The sequence below is a fragment of the Podarcis muralis genome, chromosome 14, assembly GCF_964188315.1.
Source record: "Podarcis muralis chromosome 14, rPodMur119.hap1.1, whole genome shotgun sequence".
Taxonomy (NCBI): Eukaryota; Metazoa; Chordata; class Lepidosauria; order Squamata; family Lacertidae; genus Podarcis; species Podarcis muralis.
The window spans coordinates 5993155-6015993 of NC_135668.1; the positions used below are offsets into that span (position 1 = coordinate 5993155).

At 40.2% G+C, this 22839-nt stretch overlaps 1 protein-coding gene across 9 annotated transcripts in view; it reads right to left on the reverse strand.

Annotated features, from left to right (window-relative positions):
- TCF12 (transcription factor 12) overlaps positions 1 to 22839 on the reverse strand; it is a 145494-nt gene that overhangs the window by 22158 nt on the left and 100497 nt on the right. For 6 of the 9 annotated variants that reach the window (XM_028705859.2, XM_028705854.2, XM_028705852.2 and 3 more), the window contains 7 exons: positions 15082 to 15184; positions 13408 to 13547; positions 11355 to 11502; positions 8591 to 8655; positions 6031 to 6109; positions 2523 to 2596; positions 158 to 229 (listed from right to left, as the gene is read on the reverse strand). In XM_028705859.2, coding sequence (XP_028561692.2) covers positions 158 to 229; positions 2523 to 2596; positions 6031 to 6109; positions 8591 to 8655; positions 11355 to 11502; positions 13408 to 13547; positions 15082 to 15184 — 681 coding nt within the window. The remainder of the gene's footprint in view (positions 1 to 157; positions 230 to 2522; positions 2597 to 6030; positions 6110 to 8590; positions 8656 to 11354; positions 11503 to 13407; positions 13548 to 15081; positions 15185 to 22839) is intronic. The other 3 variants (XM_028705856.2, XM_028705855.2, XM_028705858.2) reach the window with 1 other exon arrangement.

Sequence of the window (22839 nt, forward strand, 5' to 3'; positions counted from 1 at the left end):
GGACTGATAGGAGTTCTAGTCCAAAATATCTGAAGGGCAGCTGGTTGGCAAAGGTTACCATACTATACTATATGGTATTTACTGTTACTTTAGGAAAGAATCTGTAAGTAGTGTTAACTGGAAAAATAAAAAGGCACCATCTAAAGAGAAATAGTACCTCACAGACATCCTTTAAGAATGACATAGCATCTTGCAAATGCTCGTGAAGTTGTTGCTCAACTCGATTTTTCTGGCAAAGTCAAGACAGAACAAGAAGCAAAGCACAGGTTAAGTAATTTTAAAGAGGTGAGATCAACAGCTAGTATGTGTGACAGCCTCAGTGGTTAGTTAAGTTAATTCAACAAAGATTTAAATTATACTGAGAAATGAGAAGATAAAATACTGAATACTGTAGTAACATTGGAAACCTAATTTCCACATACTGCTTACATTTATTAGTAAAATGTATGGCAGTAACAGAATACTCTTATTTGTTAGTTGCATGGAAAATGTTATTATTATTATTTATCATTGTAGGTCTTCGTTCCACCCCCACCACCCCATTTCCTAACACTGTACAGTGGTACCTCGGGTTACAGACGCTTCAGGTTACAGACTCCGCTAATCCAGAAATAGTACCTCGGGTTAAGAACTTTGCTTCAGGATAAGAACAGAAATCGCGCGGCAGCGGCGGGAGGCCACATTAGCTAAAGTGGTGCTTCAGGCTAAGAACAGTTTCAGGTTAAGAACGGACCTCCAGAATGAATTAAGTTCTTAACCCGAGGTACCACTTTACTTCCAGCTATACTTGATTATTGGTTGCCTGCAAGTGAATGTCCTCAGAATCCCGACCAAAGGCTATGTGCCATTTCTATGTAGCACACAACACAGAAGGATAGATGAGGAAAAAAGGCCTACTCATTCTAGCAATCTGTTTCTCACAGAGCTAAACAGAGGCCTATGGGAATCTCACAGGCAGGCAAGGGGGAAATAAACTTCTCCTGATGTTATTCCCCAACTAGTATTCAGAAGCATGCTGCCTCTGATCTTGGAGATAAAATGTGCCATCATGACTTGTAGCCACCAATAGTTTTATCCTCCATTAATATGTCTAGGGACGTGGGTGGCGCTGTGGGTAAAACCTCAGTGCCTAGGACTTGCTGATTGTATGGTTGGCGGTTCGAATCCCCGCGGCGGGGTGAGCTCCCATCTTTCGGTCCCAGTTCCTGCCCACCTAGCAGTTTGAAAGCACCCCTAAGTGCAAGTACATAAATAGGTACGCTTTATAGAGGGAAGGTAAACGGCGTTTCCGTGTGCTGCTCTGGTGCTGGCTCACCAGAGGAGCTTCGTCACGCTGGCCACGTGACCCGGAAGTGTCTGCAGACAGCGCTGGCTCCCGGCCTCTAGAGTGAGATGAGCGCACAACCCTAGAGTCGGACACGACTGGCCCGTACGGGCAGGGGTACCTTTAATATGTGTAGTCCCTTTTAAAGCCATTCAAGTTGATGGCCATTACCACACTGTGTGGTAGCAAATTCCATAGTTTAACATTATGTTGTGCAAACTAGTGCTTCCTGTTTGCATCTTCCACTATTCAGCTTTATTGGATGACCCTGGATTCTAGTTTCAAGAGGGAGGGAGAAAAACCTCAACAGCCACTTTCTTTACTTTTTTTTGTTTACCATGGCATTTGCCTTATTTTCTAAACCAAAAAACTCTAAATGCAACTTTTTCTCATATGAAAGTTGTTCTCGTCACCTAATCACTTTGATTATCCATGTCCAACTCTATATTATTCTTGTTGAGATATGTGCTCTGTAGATACGGCAGGTGTTAAAGAAATATCAGAGATGGAAGTCACAGCAACAGCAAGGAAAGTTAGAATCCATCATCTCTATACCAATTTCCATATCAAATTATCAAGCTCTTATTTCCTAAATAAAGAGCTATCATACTTTTTTGTTTCAAGATGAGCAAGACATATTTTAATACTTTTCATAGAAACACAGAATAGTAGAATTGGAAGGAACACCAAGGGTCATCATCTAGCCTAATCGCCTGCAATGCAGGAATCTCAACACACAGTTCCCCATCCAATTTGAAACCATACCAGACCCTGCCTAGCTTTGCAAATGTGCTAGCAGTTTTACTGCTGCACCACTAATTCTATTGTTATGACAGTTTCATAGTCAAACATTGAAGACAAAAACAAAAAATGCAACAAATTTTGTAAAAAGTGTGAAGCATTTGCACACCTTTTTTCTTGCATGAATTTGCTGATGGGTTACAAAAAGGTAGCATAATTTCTAACAAGACTATCACATAAGCTGTCTTTAATACAGAAGCTTGGTGCCCAGCAAACAGATGGCCAAAGACCCACCCTGCATGTTTGGTATTGTTCATTTAAAGACAGCCATTTTTGTTAGCAAAAAAATCAATTTGTAATGCTGTACTACTGCTTCCTTTAAGGACTGTAGAATTTATTAAAATTGAAGTGCTATCTTTTGGCAATGAAGTCATAACTAGCTTTAAATAATTCTTACCAAAGAGTGCAGAGAATTTTCATAGTTTGGAGAGGAAGGGGCTTGTCCTCCAGTCCTTGACCACTGACTGGCACCTGTCAAAATCAACCAGAAGAAATTCTGATGCAGGCAGGAGGAACAGGAAACAAAAAAGGCAATTTACTGTAGCAAAGTGAAGTTCCACATCATTTGTAACACAAGACTTCTTAGCTTCTAAAACTTGAGCTTTGGGAAGGACTGTAGTTCAGTGGCAGAGCACATGCTTTGCTTGTACAAGGTCCCAGGTTCAATCCCCAATGGGATCTCCAGGTAGAGCTTGGAAATGCTCCTTCCTGAAACCATGGAAAGCTGTTGCTGGTTTGAGTACACAATACTGAGTGCTAGATGGCCTAGTGGTCTAATTCTGTATGAGGCAGCTTCCTATGTCCTAGAATTCTATCACAGATACTGGGAGTTTCCAAGATAGCATGGTAGTTTCCCAAGAGAGTCAAATATGCACCAACACAAATGTTATTTACTTATTTAGAAAACAATGGATGCTGCCCATCGAGATGGAGGGGAGAAATCTTAAAAAGGTAAAGGTAAAGGTACCCCTGCCCGTACGGGCCAGTCTTGACAGACTCTAGGGTTGTGCGCCCATCTCACTCAAGAGGCCGGGGGCCAGCGCTGTCCGGAGACACTTCCGGGTCACGTGGCCAGCGTGACAAGCTGCATCTGGCGAGCCAGCGCAGCACACGGAACGCCGTTTACCTTCCCGCTAGTAAGCGGTCCCTATTTATCTACTTGCCCCCGGGGGTGCTTTCGAGCTGCTAGGTTGGCAGGCGCTGGGACTGAGCAGTGGGAGCGCACCCCGCCGCGGGGATCCGAACCGCCGACCTTTCGATCGGCAAGCCCTAGGCGCTGAGGCTTTTACCCACAGCGCCACCCGCGTCCCCCAAGGAGAAATCTTAGGGCAGTTTAAAATAAAATAATAAAAGCGGCTGGGGTAGCAATGAATATTCTAGTGCAGTTAGCAATATTCTAGTGCAGTTAGCAACATCTAGTGATGTTTCCCAAATGCTGGATACTCTTTGCTATGACCCTAAATTGAGGCAGATGAAATAACCTCCTGAGAGCCTAACATGGAATAAGATCAGATTGGCATGAAATAATGAGTTCTTTTAAATAGCATGAATTATTTTAAATGAATGCAGCACTCAAAGCCAACATATTACATCAGAAAAGTTATGACTGCCGAAAACAGGAATCCTATGTAGAAATTAGCCTTGTCAAAAGACTCCCCCTTGAACCCTCTTTCTTAGTGGTGGCTGCAAGCAGAGTTAAGGGGGATGCTACAGAATCCCCAGGACTCAGCAACTGAATCCTTCTGAATAAATGAAACAAAAACATTTTCTACCCAGACCCTGGAAAACTTCTCAACAAGAGAGATTCTATCCTCTGTCCAACTTGTTTAATTACTGCCTCATTTTTATAGCCATAACACCATTTTGAGGGAAAGACGGGCAATATAAGAAGAGTAAAGCAATCTATTACACTCCACACCTATAATAGATCAGGATTATTGTTAGGCTTCGGCATAACAGACACATCAGCTATTTTGTGTGGACATTTCACCAAGCAGCAAATGCAATGCAGAGATTGCTATAAAGTTTTTTGTATAAATTGTATGAACTATATACTTTAAGAGTTACATCATCCTGCCATTAGTTCTAATTCCTTGTTAAATAACAAATTTAAGTAAATTGGGCTTTCATAAGTATCCTCTGTGTGTTGAACAGCTGTTCAACATTTACTTGGCAGCTGAGGCCCTAGTATCAATGGAAGCAATAGTATCCACTAAGAATGATGCAGCTGCCGAAAGTACCTCTCCACACTAGACAACACTCAACCTGTTCTGACAAGCAATTCACAAAACTCCTTTAGAGTATTTTGTTTTAAGGGCACAATAATGTAACACCCACAGCATTCTCTCTTCCCTTTCCAGAACGCAGCAGCAAGGAGTAGAAATTAAACACACACACAAACATTTCACAGAAACACTTTTTCAAAAGGAAACTCAAGCTTTTTGCAGCATTGTTAAAAGCAATCTCACCATCTTGTGTTGTTTATGCAAGGTTTTCCTGAAATGCCTCTAAATTCAAACAGGAGTAGTACTAAGTGTTAGTCCTACTCAGGGTAGATCCACAGAACATGACTAAATTAGATTAATTTCTATGAGTCTACTCTGAGTAAGGACTAAGTTGAAGATAATTTTCGATTTTTGTAAGTTACTTCATTATACAGCAATTTTAAGCAGCCAATGAACTAAAAAGTAGCTAACTATGCTATCCTATGCATCCTGACTCAAAAGTAAATCCCATTGAATTAAATGATGTTTACTCTCAACTAAGTGTGTTTAGCATTGTAGCCCCAAGGTCTTTAAAATGTAGGTATTTCTATTATCAAAAACAGCCATTATGACAGTTATATCTTGATTTTGCTTCATTTAATTAAGATTAGGAAAACTGTGAAAGAACAAATCATACAAACAAAAAACTCCATCAGCATAGAATCGATCAAGTCAAACTACCTTGGGTGAAACCAGAACCCTAAAAAGCAAGGTTGTTGCAATGGCCCCACAGTGGTAAGTTATGACTGGGCCCCTTACAGTCTGGCTGAGCAGGGCAGATCTCTGGGCTCTCCTTGTCAGGCTTGCGTCTATGGCTGTGATATCAGCGAGAAACCAAATTAGCTGACAGCCTGTCGGAAATTTGGCAGACTGTGTATCTCTGTGAAACCAGACTGCAACATCCAAATTTCTCTTAAGAAATAAACATATACCCATCCTTAAGACGGATATGCAGAATACAATAAAGAGTAAAATGGGTAATCTAATCAGGAAGACATTAACTAAAAATTGTGAGCAGAGCTGGGTGATATCAGCTTTTCAACATTGCAGTATATCACCAGCCAAACATCATGGTCTGGAGATAGACCGCAATGTTGAAAAAACAAGCTGCACTGGCCCCTGCCCACAAGGTGCCGGGTGAAACTGCTGCAGCTCTCACTGCAGGAGCTGAGGCGGTTTCACCCCAGTGCCTCGTGGGCTGGGACAAAGCAGCTTGTTTGCATAGCTCAACTGGGGTGCAGAAGGGCTCCCGATACCCAGCTGAGCCAATCGCAGAGCGGCAACCACGCTCCCCTCAGCTGAGCAGTTTCATGGAGCCCCCACCCAGTTGCCAGCTCATGCAAATTGGGGCTCCGTAAATCTGTTCAGCTCAGGCAAGGACAGCTTCACATTCCTCAGCTGAGCAGTTTAAAGATGCAGAGGGAGGAACAAGCTGTATTGGCACTGTATGAGGGCAGAGTGGGGATGGCGGTTACACTGAGCGTGAGGAGTCAAGAGTCTTGACTTCCTCCAGTGGGCTAGCAGAGGAGCGGCGGTGGTTTCACCAGTGATATAGCTGAGTGAAGCTGACATTGCAGTCTGCTCCTCATACTGGTCCTGGGCAATATATCACCCAGGCCTAGCTGTGAGAGGTGACCTTACCTGTGAGAGGTGATGGTGATCCAACAGGTGTTGAAGGATTTGAAGGGAAACTACTGCTAGTGTGGTCAGGTGAATAAATCTAAAGGAGAAAAGGCACAAATGCAGTAATTTGAACTAACTATTATACATTAGCAAACTGTCAGTACATACAAGGTCATAGTTTCTGTTTGAACATTTTTGAAGGAAATAAAATGGTTAGAAAGCATGTATTGATATATCACCCAGCCCTAGCGTGCAACTGATCTAGCACAATGAAGTGAATAACCAGAGTTGTTAAGTTGCACCATGGCTGTCATTCACTGAGACAGAGTCAGAATTTTCTAGTGCCAGTGTTTGAAACTCCCATTGTTCTAGGAGCATTTTGCAAAGGACCAGACCATGTGAAAAATGAACATAATATTTTAGCTGCAGTTCATTCATTTTCAGCTTTGTATTCTTGTTATTAAAAAAGCGCACATAGACATTCCATTGTTGCGCCCATAAACTAGGTTTAAGGTGCCATTTAGCTCCTAGCTTTCATATCTCGGTTCATATCTCTGTCTTAGTGCATAGTGCCCTGTAAGTTTCGGATGCCTAATACTCACTTTATAGTCTTTCTAATAAGCATCTAAGAAACTTGGGAAGGCAGAACAAAGCCTAATATAATCACAATCGGATAAGACATGATGCTTTTAAAAAATAGAAGAAAGAAAATGTGTATTTTTAAAAGCCCACAGTTAAAAGAGACCAGTATTTCTTATGCAAGTGAGGGCTGCTACTTTTGCTGCTGATGACCAATGAGGAGGAATTTTCTGGGGCATTCTGCCTCTAACATGTTTTTCTTGCAACAAATAAGAGCCCTCTTTTGATTAGTCATGGTCCATTCTAACCAGTGGGATGCCAATATGCCTGGCCAAATGAAAAGCCCTCCACACAAAGCCTAAACAACTGAGAGCCTGCAGCACCAAGCCTTGGAGCTGTTAGCACACTGTTTTAAAAAACAGAGTACATTTCAGTTAAGCTTTGTCATGCTAATGTCACTGGGCCTCAAGCAACAAAGGCCATTCAGGAATTACTTGGAAAAGTCAACTTCCAAACATTTTCTCCTCCTTTGTTCAAGGACTACTGGCCATTTAGCTATCTAAGCGGCACAAAGGCTGTTCCCCCCTGGTTTGGAGGTAGGAATCAAAACACAGGTTCTGACAAAGAGATTTGATATAATCAACAAAGTTAAACAGCTCTCCACTTTGATCTCCTTTAAATTAAAGACCAAGTGTTTTGATTTGGCATTAAGCACTGAAATAAACCAGATGTTTCTCCTGCCATATAACCCTCCATGGGCACAATCTTAAAAAGGTTATTGTTTGGCAAATGTTCAGGGAAACACATTACAAATGGCACAAATACCCAGATTTTCTTTGCTTTCTATCTACACTGGTTCATTATCCAAACCAATGTATAATCCGTTGGGCTTTGGGAACTTTGTGTAAATACTTTCATGTACAATTCTCTTTCTTGCCTACTCTGAGATTAAGACCACAATTATCCAGGCTTAAACCTAAAATAAAAGAACCTTTGCAAACGTATTATCTGGCCTTACATGTTTAATCACATAGTGGTCTGTATGGTCTTTAATACTTAAATCGAGGAAGAATGTTGTATCTTCTGATGATTCACACATGAAAGGCTTTTGTTTTTGAAATGATGCACACCAGCCAAATTTTACAATTAGACACTCTTTTTGTTGCTACTAACAATATTCAAAAGCTAGTAAAAAGAAGCAGGTTCACAATTTCAAGAAGATTTAACTACTTCAGCAACAGTTCATAGTGCTATGAACCAGGTTAAAAAGAAAACTCAAGAACAAACACACCGTGATCCCTTTATATTACTATCTACTTCATGAAGTATAGCTTGCATGACACTGTTTGGGTCAGTGGGAGCAGGTGGAGAAATACCAGAATCCCAAGTGTGCAGACTTTAGCATGAACTGTTGGAGGAGATGGAATGCATCACCATCAGCTATGACAGAAATGGTTTATGGAATGACCTACCAAGAACAGCACAGGATGAGAGACCTAAGTTACCATGGCAACTGAAGTCCACCCTTCAGTTACATATACTTCTTCTTTCATCCAAACACAATAAATCTACACCCCTGCCACTTCCTGTCCTCCCTCCAACTGCCTAACCATATAAGCTAAGGTTACATTGGGGGTTTGGGTTAGGAACTTGGCCTACTCCCTCCCATTCCCCCCCTAGAGGGCCTTGTTAGCCAAACTAGTAGCTGGGCAGGGAGCAAATTCTGACCAACCCAAGCAAAAATGGCCTCTGTCAGAATAGTTAACTGGAGCCCAGGACAGCAAACAACAGGAGATAAAACAAGAAAAACAAATGTAAACAATTTCAATACAAATGCAGAATAAGAAAGATATCCACTTCAAATGCTTGCTGGAAGAGGAAGGACAACAGAGATGGCGGCAGTCTAATATTCAACGCATATGCCTGATATAAACAAAAGGACAAGAACTTGCATGCAGCTTAAATGATTCCAGCAAGTGCTTCAGATAGTATTGCTTACAGATGCCAAGGCTTTTCCAAGAGCATCCCCAGTCTGTGAGCTTCCGGCAGCATTGCCTCTGTTGACTGTAAAGAAAAAACAATGTGAATGTTGATTTAATGCAGAAGATAATTGTGGTATGTTGCTATTTAATACTCATGCTCTTTCAAAAGGATTACTATGATTTAAAAAGCAAAAATATGGGGAAGACCATAAGGGGAAATTGGATTCACTGGTGAATTGCTCTTCTCAGTGGTACAGGGGTGTGGGAGTCTTAATATTTGGGAACATACCTCATCTTAGTTGTGTTAGGTAGGTTTAGGCTGTAAATACCAAGAGAAGGTATGGGGAGCTTTCCTTACCTATACACAAAACCCCAATAGGACTGACAAACTTTAGAATAGTTATAAAAGCCACCAGACTGTGTCAGCAAGTGAAAAACCATGAAGAGGACAGGACATATGGCCATCCCCAGGACTCTTACATAGTTAGCCTATAACCCAGAGCCAGGTCAGTTCAACTTGGGTATTATATTCACTGTTATGGGGGATCAGGTGGCCTCCACCATCCTGATTCTACTGAGAACAGAAATTAAATGCAAGCCCAATCTTCCCTTTCTCCAGTGGTGTAGACTTCATATCTGGAATATACTCAATCATTTAGACAGGTAGAAAGCTACGTTTTTCCAATTATTAGGAGCCAGTCTTTGCAACATTTTCCTCCCAAATGCAGCATTGTAGACAATATACCTTTTAATGCTTTATACTTGTATGTAGTGCTAGCACCATGTAGTGAACACTGTCCAATAGCATTGCATGCTCAATCAGATTAAAATTTGCAGGAGATTGGAACTGTAGACATAATACCATCTGAGTAACATCACTTGGAAAGACAGGCGAATTAATGTCAGTGTACTGGAAGAAGCAAAGATTGCCAGTGTTGAAGCAATGATTCTTCAACATCAACTTCATTGGACTGGTCATGTTGTTCAGATACCTAATTATTGTCTTCCAACTACTCTACTCCCAATTTAAGAATGGAAAGCAAAATGCCAGTGGTCAACAAAAGAGGTTTAAAGATGCTCTCAGGGCAAATCTAAAAATGTAATATAAATGTAAAGGTACCCCTGACCGTTAGGTCCAGTCGCAGACGACTCAGGGGTTGTGGCACTCATCTTGCTCTATAGGCCGAGGGAGCCGGCATTTGTCCACAGACAGCTTCCGGGTCATGTGGCCAGCATGACTAAACCGCTTCTGGCAAACCAGAGCAGTGCACGGAAACACCGTTTACCTTCCTGTTGGAGCGGTGCCTATTTATCTACTTGCATTTTGACGTGCTTTCGAACTGCTAGGTGGGAAGGAGCTGGGACCGAACAACGGGAGCTCACCCCATCGCAGGGATTCGAACTGCCGACCTTCTGATCGGCAAGCCACACTGGCCTGTAAGCACTCCAATTGGAGAACAGCCTTTACTAAAGGTGTCATGGACTTTGAAGAAGCACGAACTCAGGGTGAAAAGGAGAAATGAGCTAAGAGGAAGGCATGTTTGGCAAACCCTCACCGTGATCAACTCCCACCCAGAAACCCATATCCCCACTGTGGAAGGACGTGTGGATCCAGAATTGGCCTCCACAGTCACTTACGGACTCACTGTCAAGACTGTATTCATGGAAGACAATCTTACTCAGCTACGAGGGATTGCCAAAGGAGAAGAGGAGTAACTTAACCTCCACTGCAGTTGTTGTTCAACACCAGACTGTTAATAGCTGAGAACTGCACAGCATTTCAGAATGAAGCTGTAAAGAACGTTGCTGACAAAGAAACCCTTTGTGTAAATCACCTTTGGGAATGTGTGTGTATAAATTACTGTTCGGGAATCTCAGAATCTCCCACCACCAGATTATCTAGCAACCAACACACTGCTTGTGAGTTCAACAATGAGACCTGCAATACAGCCCAAAGAGGTCTCTAACTCCTTCATTAAATCTACTCGAGCTGCCTTCAGCACCATTTAAAATAAACATTTTAATGCATTTCTCACAGAAGTTCTGTAATAAAACAAGTGTATTCACCAAGCTGGTCTACAATCTGACATTACAAAAAAAAATCCTCCAAATTGGGTACAGGCAGCCACCGTTTTAGGAGTGTCTGATATGAGGGCAACTGTGCACACATGCTGCACGCCGAACCAGGAAGTGACCCCAAAACATCACAAAAATGTAACAAAAAGGCGTGGAATGCAGGCTTTTTCGATGGTGTTTCAAATATATGTGATTTCACTTAAATGTGCAGTGCTCTGGAACGTAACCCCCGCTTAAATATGCAGTTGTCTGTACTTTAGAAATAATGCCCACATCAATTAAACAATACTGTCAGAGTTTCCTCACCTTTAAGAATGATACACTAGATTCTTGAATGAATCCATTAGTGGGGGGGGGGGGAGAGAGAGAGAATAAATTGTGGCTGGGCTCTCTCGGTGAAAAACAAAGTAATGAATTGGAAGCCCAGTTCTCACTTTGTATAATAATTTGCCCAGCACTAGAAAGTACTCCACACTACCAAATATATCCACCCACCCATCCTGCCCTGGAACCATCTCTTCAGGCAAAATTCCAGCAGTCAGCACTGACAATGCTGTAACCCCAAACGATGCAACAAAAGCTTGTGAAATGACACATTCACCTTTACACTCCACATGGACCATTAAACAGCATCAGCATGGACATACAGATTTCTAGATTCCCATGCATCTTCCCATGATGCTTTAGGGATTCAAAAAATCTCACCCAGTATGTTGTTGTTATCTGATCCATTGACAGGTGGAGTGTGTGAGGCAACATACGACGAACTGCTGGTACTGCCCCGGTGGAAGCTAGACATTGGAGGAAGGCTGGCGTTTATATCCGATGGTGAGACTGAATGTGGAGGATAGCTCTAGGAAAAAGCAGAAAACGGGGATCATAACCGAAATATGTGCCTTAGTTAGTATTAACAAAATAAAAAGTAAACCAAAACATGCAAGTTAAGAATGTCAAAACTGTCTATCTACCACAGACCAAAGTTCATCTAGCTCAGGAGTGGCTAGAAATGTGTCATGAATATCAAGATTCTATCCTTAGCTATTAGGGCTAACAGCCACAGATGAATTGAGAGACAATTCAGATACAATGCTTCCTGCTAAGTGAATGAGCCTTAGGGTTATGTGGTCCCCACCCCTTCCTAAGCTATGAGGTGAAGTCTAGAAGCTTCCACTTTTTTTTTTTTGCAAAAAACACACAATTTGATTTTATTAATTTAGAAAATAGATATATATTGTTCAGTTAATGAGAGGAAAGTTTTAATAGATACAATGTGGTGTGTTTTTTCCTTGAACTTTGACGTGTGTGGTTTTTTTTAAAAAAAAATTATTAAAGATTTTCTTGTTTTACAGAATTAAGTGTAATGTCTCTCATATTTTTCCCATGTAACATTTTTACAAATCCGTTTCATTTGTTGAGACATTAGGGGGAGAGAGAAAAAAGAAGGGGTGGAGGGAGGGAAGATGGGTGGGGGTGGGGTCGGGTGGCGATGTTTCTGTTATGCTTAATGTATGTAGGGTTTGGTGTCAGCGTTACTTGTGCTGTTCACTTGTGTTCCTTTGGTGGAGAAGCTTCCACTTCTGACTGTAAACCTCACTGGTTGCATTCAGATTATAAAAATATTATGGTTTAAAGTTGGCTTCTGTCTCCCAACTTGTTTGAAAGCCATTAAACACAGTTCCCAGCCAGGACATAATGGGAGAATATGGTGAACTGCAGCTTTCTGGGTTGTTTTACTACTCACACAAAATGAGGAGTGAAATGGCTACATGAGGGTGACTGAAGCTTATGCCTGAATTTTGGGAACTGTGGTATAGAAACAACCAGGATCCAAAACTATGGCTTGAGCCTGGCATGCTCTAAACCACCTTGATATAAGAGGAAGCTGAGGTTATATTAAAACTGTAAGCAAAAGCTTCCAATCTCCTCCTCCTAGAGCACAAACCTAGGGTTTACATAATCTCATTCATGTTTTGCGAAACTATAATTTCCTATAAGACCCAAAGTGATGTTTCCTGTTCTATTAGAACCTCAAGATAACTTATTGGATAGTCACAGCCTGTTCGTATCCAGAGGTACCACTGTAAATATAAAATTAATGGGGGATATCATTGCTTACATCCCTTTAATGTGAAAACTCTTGGTAGAATGTAAGGTACTGCTTCCTGTCTATTTTATTATGAGTTACAGGCTCCTCAGACAAGTTGTCATCACCCAGTATAAGAATGTGCAGGAAGACTGAAGAAAGTGAGAGTAAACTTACAATATTATCAAACAAGAGCTTCCCCCAAGATTAAACTATTTTATTATTTATTTTATTTATTTCAAGTATTTATATGCTGCTTTTAATAAGAAAAGATCACAAATTGGTTTACAAAGAAATAGCAAAATAGGAGTATGTATAATATTAAAAATGAAATTCAGTATGGAAAACATCAAAACCCATAAATAATACTGTATATACAACACCAACCTCCATAACATAGAATTATATTCATTCAATGCACTTACTCAATATCCTGTATTATTCCATTCTGTATTACAGCAACATACAAGGACCTAAGGAGCTTTTTAAAAAGTGAACACTTTTGTGCAGATTAAAATTTGTTCATGCTTGGCTATCAAAGATCAATCAACTAAAGGTTTAAATGACAATTTACTTATACCCATAGTGCAGCAAAACCAGTCTCTTAAAGGATAGTAAACTTTAAAAACTGTGTTTCAACTGACCAAACTGAAAGATGAAGAGTTACTGTCTTACCAAGCGGTCATGTGTGTGTCGACTGCCATAGCTGCTGGACTGTGACATGTGAGAGGAGGAACTTTCTAGCATTCCACCAAAGGCAGGCTGGCTCATTCCATTGGAAGGGCTCCAAAGGTCTGAAGCACTGTGACTCCCATCTTTATTTGTAATAAAAACAAAATAGAAAAAGAATGATCTTAGATTAGTAAAACAGCACATGCTGTACCGGCACTTCATTGCTCATGTCATGTACATTTTATACCCTAGCTAAATTTTATTCCGAGTCAGTGGAGGCTGGTCCACTGGGGCTACTGGGACACAGCCCTCTCACTGAAAAAGTCAATTTTTTTAAAAAAATCCTCAAAATCTCAAAGCCACATACTCTTTTCTGTCCCACACATATTTTATGCTTCCTTGTATTTAGAGGCACTCCTGTCAATCTCCTGTTCCCTGGCCAATCAGTTCTCTGCACCACTCAGTCAATCCTAATCCAAAAACATAGCTATGGCAAGAAGAGAGGGAACTCATAACTGTGATGTATGTTGCTACAAGCTCCTGTTTAGAGTATAGCAACAGGCTCTATGTGAGGCAAATGGAGAAACATTCAGAAAGTGTAACTAGTAGACAGGTTGCTATTGCTGTCTGCACAGAATTTAGAATGTCAATTTCACATAAGCTCCATTTGTTGCCTGTTTCCGAACCAAATTGTGCTTTCAAACTGGGTCTGGAAGGACCTTCTCATTTATGTAACCTCTTCACTGTCACCCATGAGTGGTCTAGTGGCAGCAGTTTACTGCAAGTGCCTACTGTAGTATTAGTGGCAGTGGTCCTGAGGGCTTTTCCTACTAAACTCAGGACCCACTGAACCATCTCCCCACAAGGAATCTGTCAGAGCCAGGAGACGGGTCTGCTTAAGCAAGCCTTGTAACCTTTTTTCATTCAGAATGGATGAATCTGCAGCTCAGAGCCTGCAGTTGCTACTTGTCTCCATTCTTTTTTCTTCTTTATTGTATTAATTTTATCATAGCTGTTCACCAACTTGGGAACATTTTATTGAAAGAAAGGTTAAACATTTACTGAATAAATAAATCTTAGCCAAGGACCCTGGGGAGGGAAAGGGAAGATTGCCTTTGCATGGGACAAGAGAAAGGTATGGAGTGTGTGTCAGTCCTCTGGGTGTATGGCTGTCATTTCACATTTGGTAGGAGAGAGGTTTGTAGGTGATGTTATTGGTTGGTAGATGCAAATTTGCTATGCTTTTTGTGGGAGTGGCTGTCACTGCTGATGGGAGTTTTGCTATTCTTGCTAAGCAATTGGCATGTTTCTGAGCTTGTGTTGTGAGCAGATGATACTACAGACTTCACCAGCACCTGCACAGGGGTCAGCTATGCAATAGGAATGATATGCTACTAGGCAGTTTTTAAGCTCTTAACCAAAACAAGAATTTATAATCTGATATAGAAGAAATGGGCCCTGAAATGACATGACCTATAAAATCCAAGCATATACTTAACTTCAGATTAGCATAATGAAAATGAACCAGGAAGAAGCAATAGCACATTTTCATTTCCCACAAACTCTCCTATCATGTATGAACGTTTTCTCCCTCCCTAAATTCTAATCTCACCCAATAATATTTGTTTACTTGCTATGCTAGTCTTTTAAAAAGTTGCTCAGTTCACAACATCTTACCTTGCAAAAAGAAAGTGCTAGCAAACATACTGCTTGGTGGTTTAGGAGACGGGTAATTTGGAGATTCTCTGTTAAAGTCATCTGAATTAGATGGCGCATAAACCTAAACCAATAAAATGGAAGGGAAAGGAAAGATAAACATGTAATTGTTAAAAGTGACAATAAAGGTTCCAGTGGAACACAGGATAATTAAACAAGGACAGCCAGCTCTGAAGCTAAAACTTAATTCCTCAGTTGCAAATACCTTTCCTGGAAGTTAGAAAGTGATAGTGAGCAGGCTTAGCTCCGCCCAGCCATCTCCCCCACCCCTCCAGGGTACGAATTCAAAGAGACAACCTGATAAAAGTCCAAACATGAGCAATTACTTAAATTAAAAAAGAAAAAGGAAGAACAAACAGCAGGCTCCCTAAACAATATTTGAATTAGAGGCATTGAATTTGTTCATTGTTTGCTTAAGTTACAATTCCAGGAGTCAGGTAAAAATATAGAGTATCAAAGGACAAACTTTAGTGGACCATCATCTACTACATCAGATGCCATAATAAATTATCTAGTCTAAGGTGTCATAAACCTATTGTTGCACCACATTAAAGTGGCTACCCCTCTACAACTATTCAAAAGAGTACATGTGTAATCAGAGTGAGTAGATTTCAAGCTTGTTGGGTCTTCTTTTCTTTTTAGACTCCTGAAGTCCAAAAACCAGAGCCAGGTACAAAACACAAGAGAAGAAATCTAAGCCCAGTAATTTGTTCTGAGTATCAGAATAGCACAAAGTTCACATGGACAATATAAATTTTACATGTTCTATCATTCATAATAGACAACCAATCAAAATTCTCGAGAGAATGATGTGTTTTTCTAGGGAGATTCAGAATTTAAGCTGATTTTGGTTTACACTATTTTATTCAAATTGTATAACATTTTATTTCATTTTAGTTGTTTTACTGTTTAAGAGTAGTAATCTTTCCCTTTTTAAGAGGCAAAGTTATGATTTTCCAAGGAAATTCAGCATTCTAAATCTGTCATGTTGTAGTTTGCATCCAAGTTAATTTCTGCTACATTGTCTTACTTTCATATTGCTAAACTTCCAGAATCATCTAAAAACAACAAAGAAATTACTCTGAATCTTCTAAGCTCAAAATCCCTCCACACATAAATTCACTACCGCACCCCACTTCTTCATTGCAGCAGTGTAATTTGTAAATAAATTCATTTTCTATTTGCTCCTGCAATACACCACACTTCTGCAAGTAAAACAGAATTTCAACAAGCAACAAGCAAATTCTTACAAGTCTGGAAAGGCTACACACACACACACACACACACACACACACACACACACACGGCCTACTGCTTCAGAATGTCATGCTTTAAATATTTCATGCTAATACAATGAGCAACATTATCATTTGAGAATCAGCCAGATACTTTCAACTGCAGTCAACAAGTGAACAACTGTGTCGTATAAAGTGAAGATATTTTGCTTACAAGGTGTATAGTAATTAGTGCTAGTCCAAATCTAGTCCAAAATGTATTCTAAAAAAACTTTTAATTATTGTGTGTGTGCACATGTACTACATGTTTTTGTTTAACTTCTCTTACATACAACTTACATGAATCGCTCAAGTTGCCTATTATTTGAGGAGCTCAAACCACTTCAAAATCTGGCATGTATATGTATATTATTACCTCATTCTGATAGATTCTTAAAATGTGCTGTGCTTTGAAATGCAATAAATATTCACTATGAAGGCTACTAATGACATTTCACAATTCCAATCACTTTTTCCTACCTGCATTTAAGAAGTCAATATTTGGCAAGCTCAAGTAATACATAACCTGATCCAGCAAAACAAAACTATTTCTTAGGAGATTAATTCATTAACATTCTATTAATTTATTTCACAAAGAAATATCAATATATCACTAACTACACCTTCCTACTAGAGAACAAAAAGGCCATTATTATTATTATTATTATTATTATTATTATACCGCCCTATACCTGGAGGTCTCAAGGAGGTTCACACAAAAGATCAACATAAAACCCACAATATATATGATCAAAATTACCCAGTGCCGACTGAACTTTAATCACAGCTGCCTTCACTTTAACGATACTCCACATTTCCTTTCTTGATACCAATCCACATTATTCTTATATAATTTACGTAATGTAATTGAATAGTAAATCCTTCCTTTTTATTTTTAAGGAGTTGTAAATATTTTTTACTTTTCAAGAAATTGTCAGGGGGGAAAATAATCCTATGTAACGGCTGTTGAAACAGTAACAACTGCTAAATGTAGTATCTGAGTGTATATGTAGCAAGATTTTGGGGTTTAGTCTACATCTGATGAGCTGCTGTGATCAAACTGGAGACTGTCAAATCCACCCATGGACTTTCCTGCTTATTTCCAAGTGTGCCACGCAGTCTGTTTGCCTGTGGTTTCTGCATCGCGTAATCCAAGACTCTCTGCATCCAGTCTGCGAATGGCAATAACTTAAAGAACAACCTGCAACCTCCCTGACAGGGCTGCCCTCCCCTCACAGCTATGGACCACCATTCTGACTTTGGAAAGAATGATTTCCCCTTGTTGGATAAATGAGAGCTGACAATAATAACACAGTCATCTTAGTTACTGTCTTCTTTAAAAGACTATGTAAGATCTTCTGCTTGTTTTACTGTTATAAAAAGGAACTGCACAACTGAACATTCTACACAGTAGTCAACCGATCTCAAAGCTGTTTTGTGCACTTGGAAGAGGAGGGTGACAGAAGCCACCAACTTTTAAAAGCAATTAAAAAACTCTGATTTTTTTTATCTGCAGTGGAGAGCCTGACAGATTTAATTTTGTACAGTACAGTTTGCTGCAATTTACAGGAAGTACACCAGTACATTCATAGCATGGATTGTATACACCCACACATACTTAGTAACCAAATGCCCAATTTTAAATCTTCAGAATCCAAAGACACCAGGCAGACAGAGAATACTTAATTTACAAGTTGAATCCTAAACATTTTAGCATGTACTGCAGTTCCTTCAATAAGACTTACAGAATGCAGAAACGGAGATGAATATTATTGTATTAACGCCAACAGTGATAAAAACGCGCTACTTTGAAACTGCACTGGGAAAATGCTCAACAATTCATGTGAGCAAGTCTGAAGCTCAGTTTAATAATCAGTGCAAGGAGAAACTGAAAAGAAAAAATTATCTGCAAGAAATCTGTGACAGCAATATAATACAGACCACTTTTATAATAAAAAGTGGAGGAAAAGGGTCCTTTCAAAAAGGACCAGAAGTGTTCTAGTGCAGGCACACAACTTTATATAGTTTTGCTGTGTTCCAGAATCTTAAGTATAGCTTCCAAAAACATAGCTGCAGTGATATCAAGCTGCACTTCTTCCAGTCTGGATTCCGAAGATCAAAGAATTCTTGCGGCAGAACACAAGTGATGTGGTCTCAAAAGGCTTCATTAATTCCAGATGTGGTGAAAAAGTCTGCCAATTCCACAAAAAAGAGCGAGCTTTCCTTTGTTACAGTCAGAACCGCCCACAAATTAAAACCAGGTCTCTTAAGTCATTTGATCACCTGCAGATGACTGCCAGCTCACCCCCGCCCCACCTCGCAAGCTAAAAGCAGGTTTTATTTTTTGTTACTAGAAACAAAAATTTAAAAATACAAGAACAAAAAAGAATTACTGGGATAGTGAGATTAGGCAGCCTATGAGTAAACAGATCTGCGCTTATAATTGCAACTTGACAATGAAGGTATTTTAGACTTTAAATATAGGCAGATGCTTCACTTTAAATAGAATCAAGGCATAGGACCCAATCCAGCACAAATTAGGCTCAGGTGAACAGATCCAAAGCCTTGCTCTTAAAGTTCTGCTCTCAACTCCTCATGGACCATTAATAATACAACCATTTCCCTCTAAGCTTTATTCGTTCTTTTTTTGCCTCCCATCTTCTGATTCCATTTCTAGAGCACTTAGACCAGGACCCAGAAAAAGAACTACTGGGTACAATTCAGCCTGATTTAAACAAGCAAGAGTGCCAAGCTGCCAACTGATACTAGGCAGCAAGCCTCACTATATTGCTATCAACACCTGCTGCAAAAGTTTTTGTTTAGGCATGTCTACTCAGAAATGTAATTTTGATATGTATTTTTTTAAAAAAACTGCTGGTTTTACTTTTCAAAATTTTAGGTGAAGTTGTTTGCAACTTTTGAGTTTATCTGTATTTTAAATATACATTTTATATTGTTTTTTGTAAACTGTTTAGATGTGTTGAAGATCCAATGATATATAACTCTTGTTAAATAAATCTATGCTGAAGTACATTATTAAGAAGATGTATGACTCTGAACCCTGAGATTTAATGAAAAGACATTCTCAAAAGCCACTTCCCAGTTTGGGGGCTCCCTCATCCAGACATCTGGAAACACCCAAGCCTCAGAATTTTTCAGAAGAAATGCCAAATCTTTTTTACTCAAGCACACACACACAGAGGCTGTTGATAAACAGAGGGGCCTTCAGGGGGCAGCATGCTCTTTAAGTGTTTGGAGTACTTTCAAAATGGTAAACTATTCAAAACCTTTGTGAGCAATGACCCACCTTCTGAAAATCATGTCTCTCTTATCCCTTTCAGAGGCTGTGCACAAGGCTCTACACTCACAGCTCTCGGAGTCTGTGGATTGCAGCAAAGCATATCTCAGAGCCCAAGACAACATCAAACAATCTTTAAACCCTCCTCTGGTAGGCTGAGATAGCTCATCTTTTCTGTTTACAGAAAGCTGACCAGGCTTCCCAGCCTGCAATAAACAGCTAACCTGACCTCCCTGGCATCCCTACAAGCTCTGAAGTGCTTAGCATCCCTTACCCTAATAAATGGGTATATAAGAAAGGGACGCGGGTGGCGCTGTGGGTAAAAGCCTCAGTGCCTAGGGCTTGCTGATTGAAAGGTCGGCGGTTCGAATCCCCGCAGCGGGGTGCGCTCCCAGCGCCTGCCAACCTAGCAGTTCGAAAGCACCCCCGGGTGCAAGTAGATCAATAGGGACCGCTTACTAGTGGGAAGGTAAACGGCGTTTCCGTGTGCTGCGCTGGCTCACCAGATGCAGCTTGTCACGCTGGCCACGTGACCTGGAAGTGTCTCCGGACAGCGCTGGCCCCCGGCCTCTTGAGTGAGATGGGCGCACAACCCTAGAGTCTGTCAAGACTGGCCCGTACGGGCAGGGGTACCTTTACCTTTAAGAAAGGGTGACCCACACACTTCTCTCTCTCTCTCTCTCTCTCTCTCACACACACACACACACACAAACACTTTATTGTCTTTGTCAGACCACAACAGTCAAGTTAAGCTCTGCCACATGCATCGTATTCCTTGGAATAATTACAAATCCAACGAACCCATCATGCATGACTTTGTATTTAGCAGGCACAGCATTAAGAATTTAATTTTTTTATGAATTAGGAAAGCACCTCAAGCTTGCAGTGCAGCAAATAGCTGGAATGCCAGGTAAATTATTTGGAAGGAAAATATTAAATATTCAGCACCTTCACATATAAAGAATATGGAACAACCAGATATTAATGCTGTCTTATCTGATGTCAAGAAACTACAAAAGAATACAAAATGTTCACTGAAAATTATCCATTCTGGAACCCTGGACAATGAGGAAGCAAACCTTTAAATCTCAAAAGAAATAAAAGTTGTTCCATGCTCACCCTTACAGGAGAGAGAGGGACACTGAGTGCCCCCCTTGCTTTACCTGTGGATGGGCTTGGGAATGCAAAATGGGAAAGCCAACAGGCAAACATTTGGGAGTTAAAGGCAGGTGGAAAGGACTGGTTAAGAAATGCAAGCAGGTTCTGTACTCTCAGACACTACCATTAGTGATAGACTAAATTCAGGGGAAATGTTCTGAAACGAAAGTGCTGAAGTCACTCTCTCCATACCTAAAGAAAGGTCAAGGGCTACTGAAGCCGTTTAGAAAACAAGAACATGACTCTGCTCTCTTCTTCATCCCTCTCTTTAGTGTGGTCAATTGGTTTAAAGTCATTGTTGTTGCAGCTGCAGACAATGTCAAAATGTATTTGAGGTAATGCAAGAGACGGCAGGCAATGGGTATTTCTGACAGTCCTGAACTATGCGAGATCCAAGCTGCATTTCGTGGAACAAACAGCAAAGTAGCAACAGTCAGTGATAACGCGCTTCTGTTTATCAAAGGCATTCTGCAGATTAAAGAGTGATTCTTAAATGAATACATACAGTGCAAAAATACGGTACTTTAAAAAGAAGTTTGTGCCCAATAAGTTCATCTTTAAAAGCAGCAAAAAATATTTTCAGATTTGTGCTGTGTAAAGCCTGCCTAATGAATTAAGTTCTTTTGAAATAACTAGCCCTGGCCTTATGTACTTAGAGGAGTATATATTGACAAATAGGGGTGGGGTGGATATATATTTCATGCAGCAGAACAGAAAATTGGGCAGTTTCTCTGGAAATTTCTCTAAAAAGTTTCTGACAAAGGAACACATTAAAAAAAATAATGCAGCTCTATCATTCTGTAAATGGCCAGCAAAAGTGAATTGTCCACACTATCTATATTTATACATCGTCTCATCAGTTTGAAAAGATCTGTAAGTCAGATGTCTGGAGCAGAGATAGAAACATTTTCCTGGGCTACTTCAGTACAATATCTACTAGAGACAACACAGCAGAGAGAATAATCAGTGTAGTGCTACAAGCAAGTTTGCTTCTGGAGATTCCTGGACGAGCCCCTTCTTAGTCTTGACTTGCAAATGTTTATTGTGATCTAGAGTCAGCCAAACACAACCGATACAGACGCTGAGTTCAGACCATCATATCTGATTTTCATAAGGCGATGAATGAATCAACCTTTTGCTCATACACTGAGACCCTCTGCTCTTCTGTTCACCACGATTAAACAAGGATATATCTAATTAAGCATAGCTCCCTGTTTCAGATGGACTGAGAAACTACTGCTCCTTTAGCCTTGTAACACACCAAGTTCTTAATCCCGGCCGGTTCCAAATCTGTTAACCATAGTTACTTGATAAATATAGGCTGCAGTACTAACTACACTTACTTAGGACGTACTTGAGAGTAGACATAGTTAATATTGCACTATATGTTATATATGTTATGTACTGATAAAAGAGGACACAAATATTTCTTGCAGCAATAGCATACAGCTGCTGCAAATTTTACTCCCCCTCCCCAAATCTACCCATGAAGATATTTTCTCCTATTTCAACTTAGCATCCGTATAAGGAATTATGAGGGAATTGTTGTTGTTGTTGTTTAGTCGTTTAGTCGTGTCCGACTCTTCGTGACCCCATGGATCAGAGCACGCCAGACACTTCTGTCTTCCACTGCCTCCCGCAGTTTGGTCAAAATGAGGGAATATGGCATACTAATAATTAAAAAATGTGAGATATCCAGTAATATATTAGTAAATCTAAAATGAAAATTGTTTTCTCTGCTCCCCACATGCTGATAGTCCTAGAAAGTTAATATAATATCTTTCTGAAAGCATGCCTTACCTTAACTCAAATTAATGGAGTTATGTCTTTTAAAAGAAAGAACAGGATGGTGCTTCGGGTTTCTGAAACTTTCCCCCTCAAAATTTCAAGTATTTACAGTCTGTAAATACATCTGCTATGATGACTGTAGGTTCTTAAGATCGATCACGGGCAGTATTCTCTTAACGAGTCGCATCAGCATAACAATTT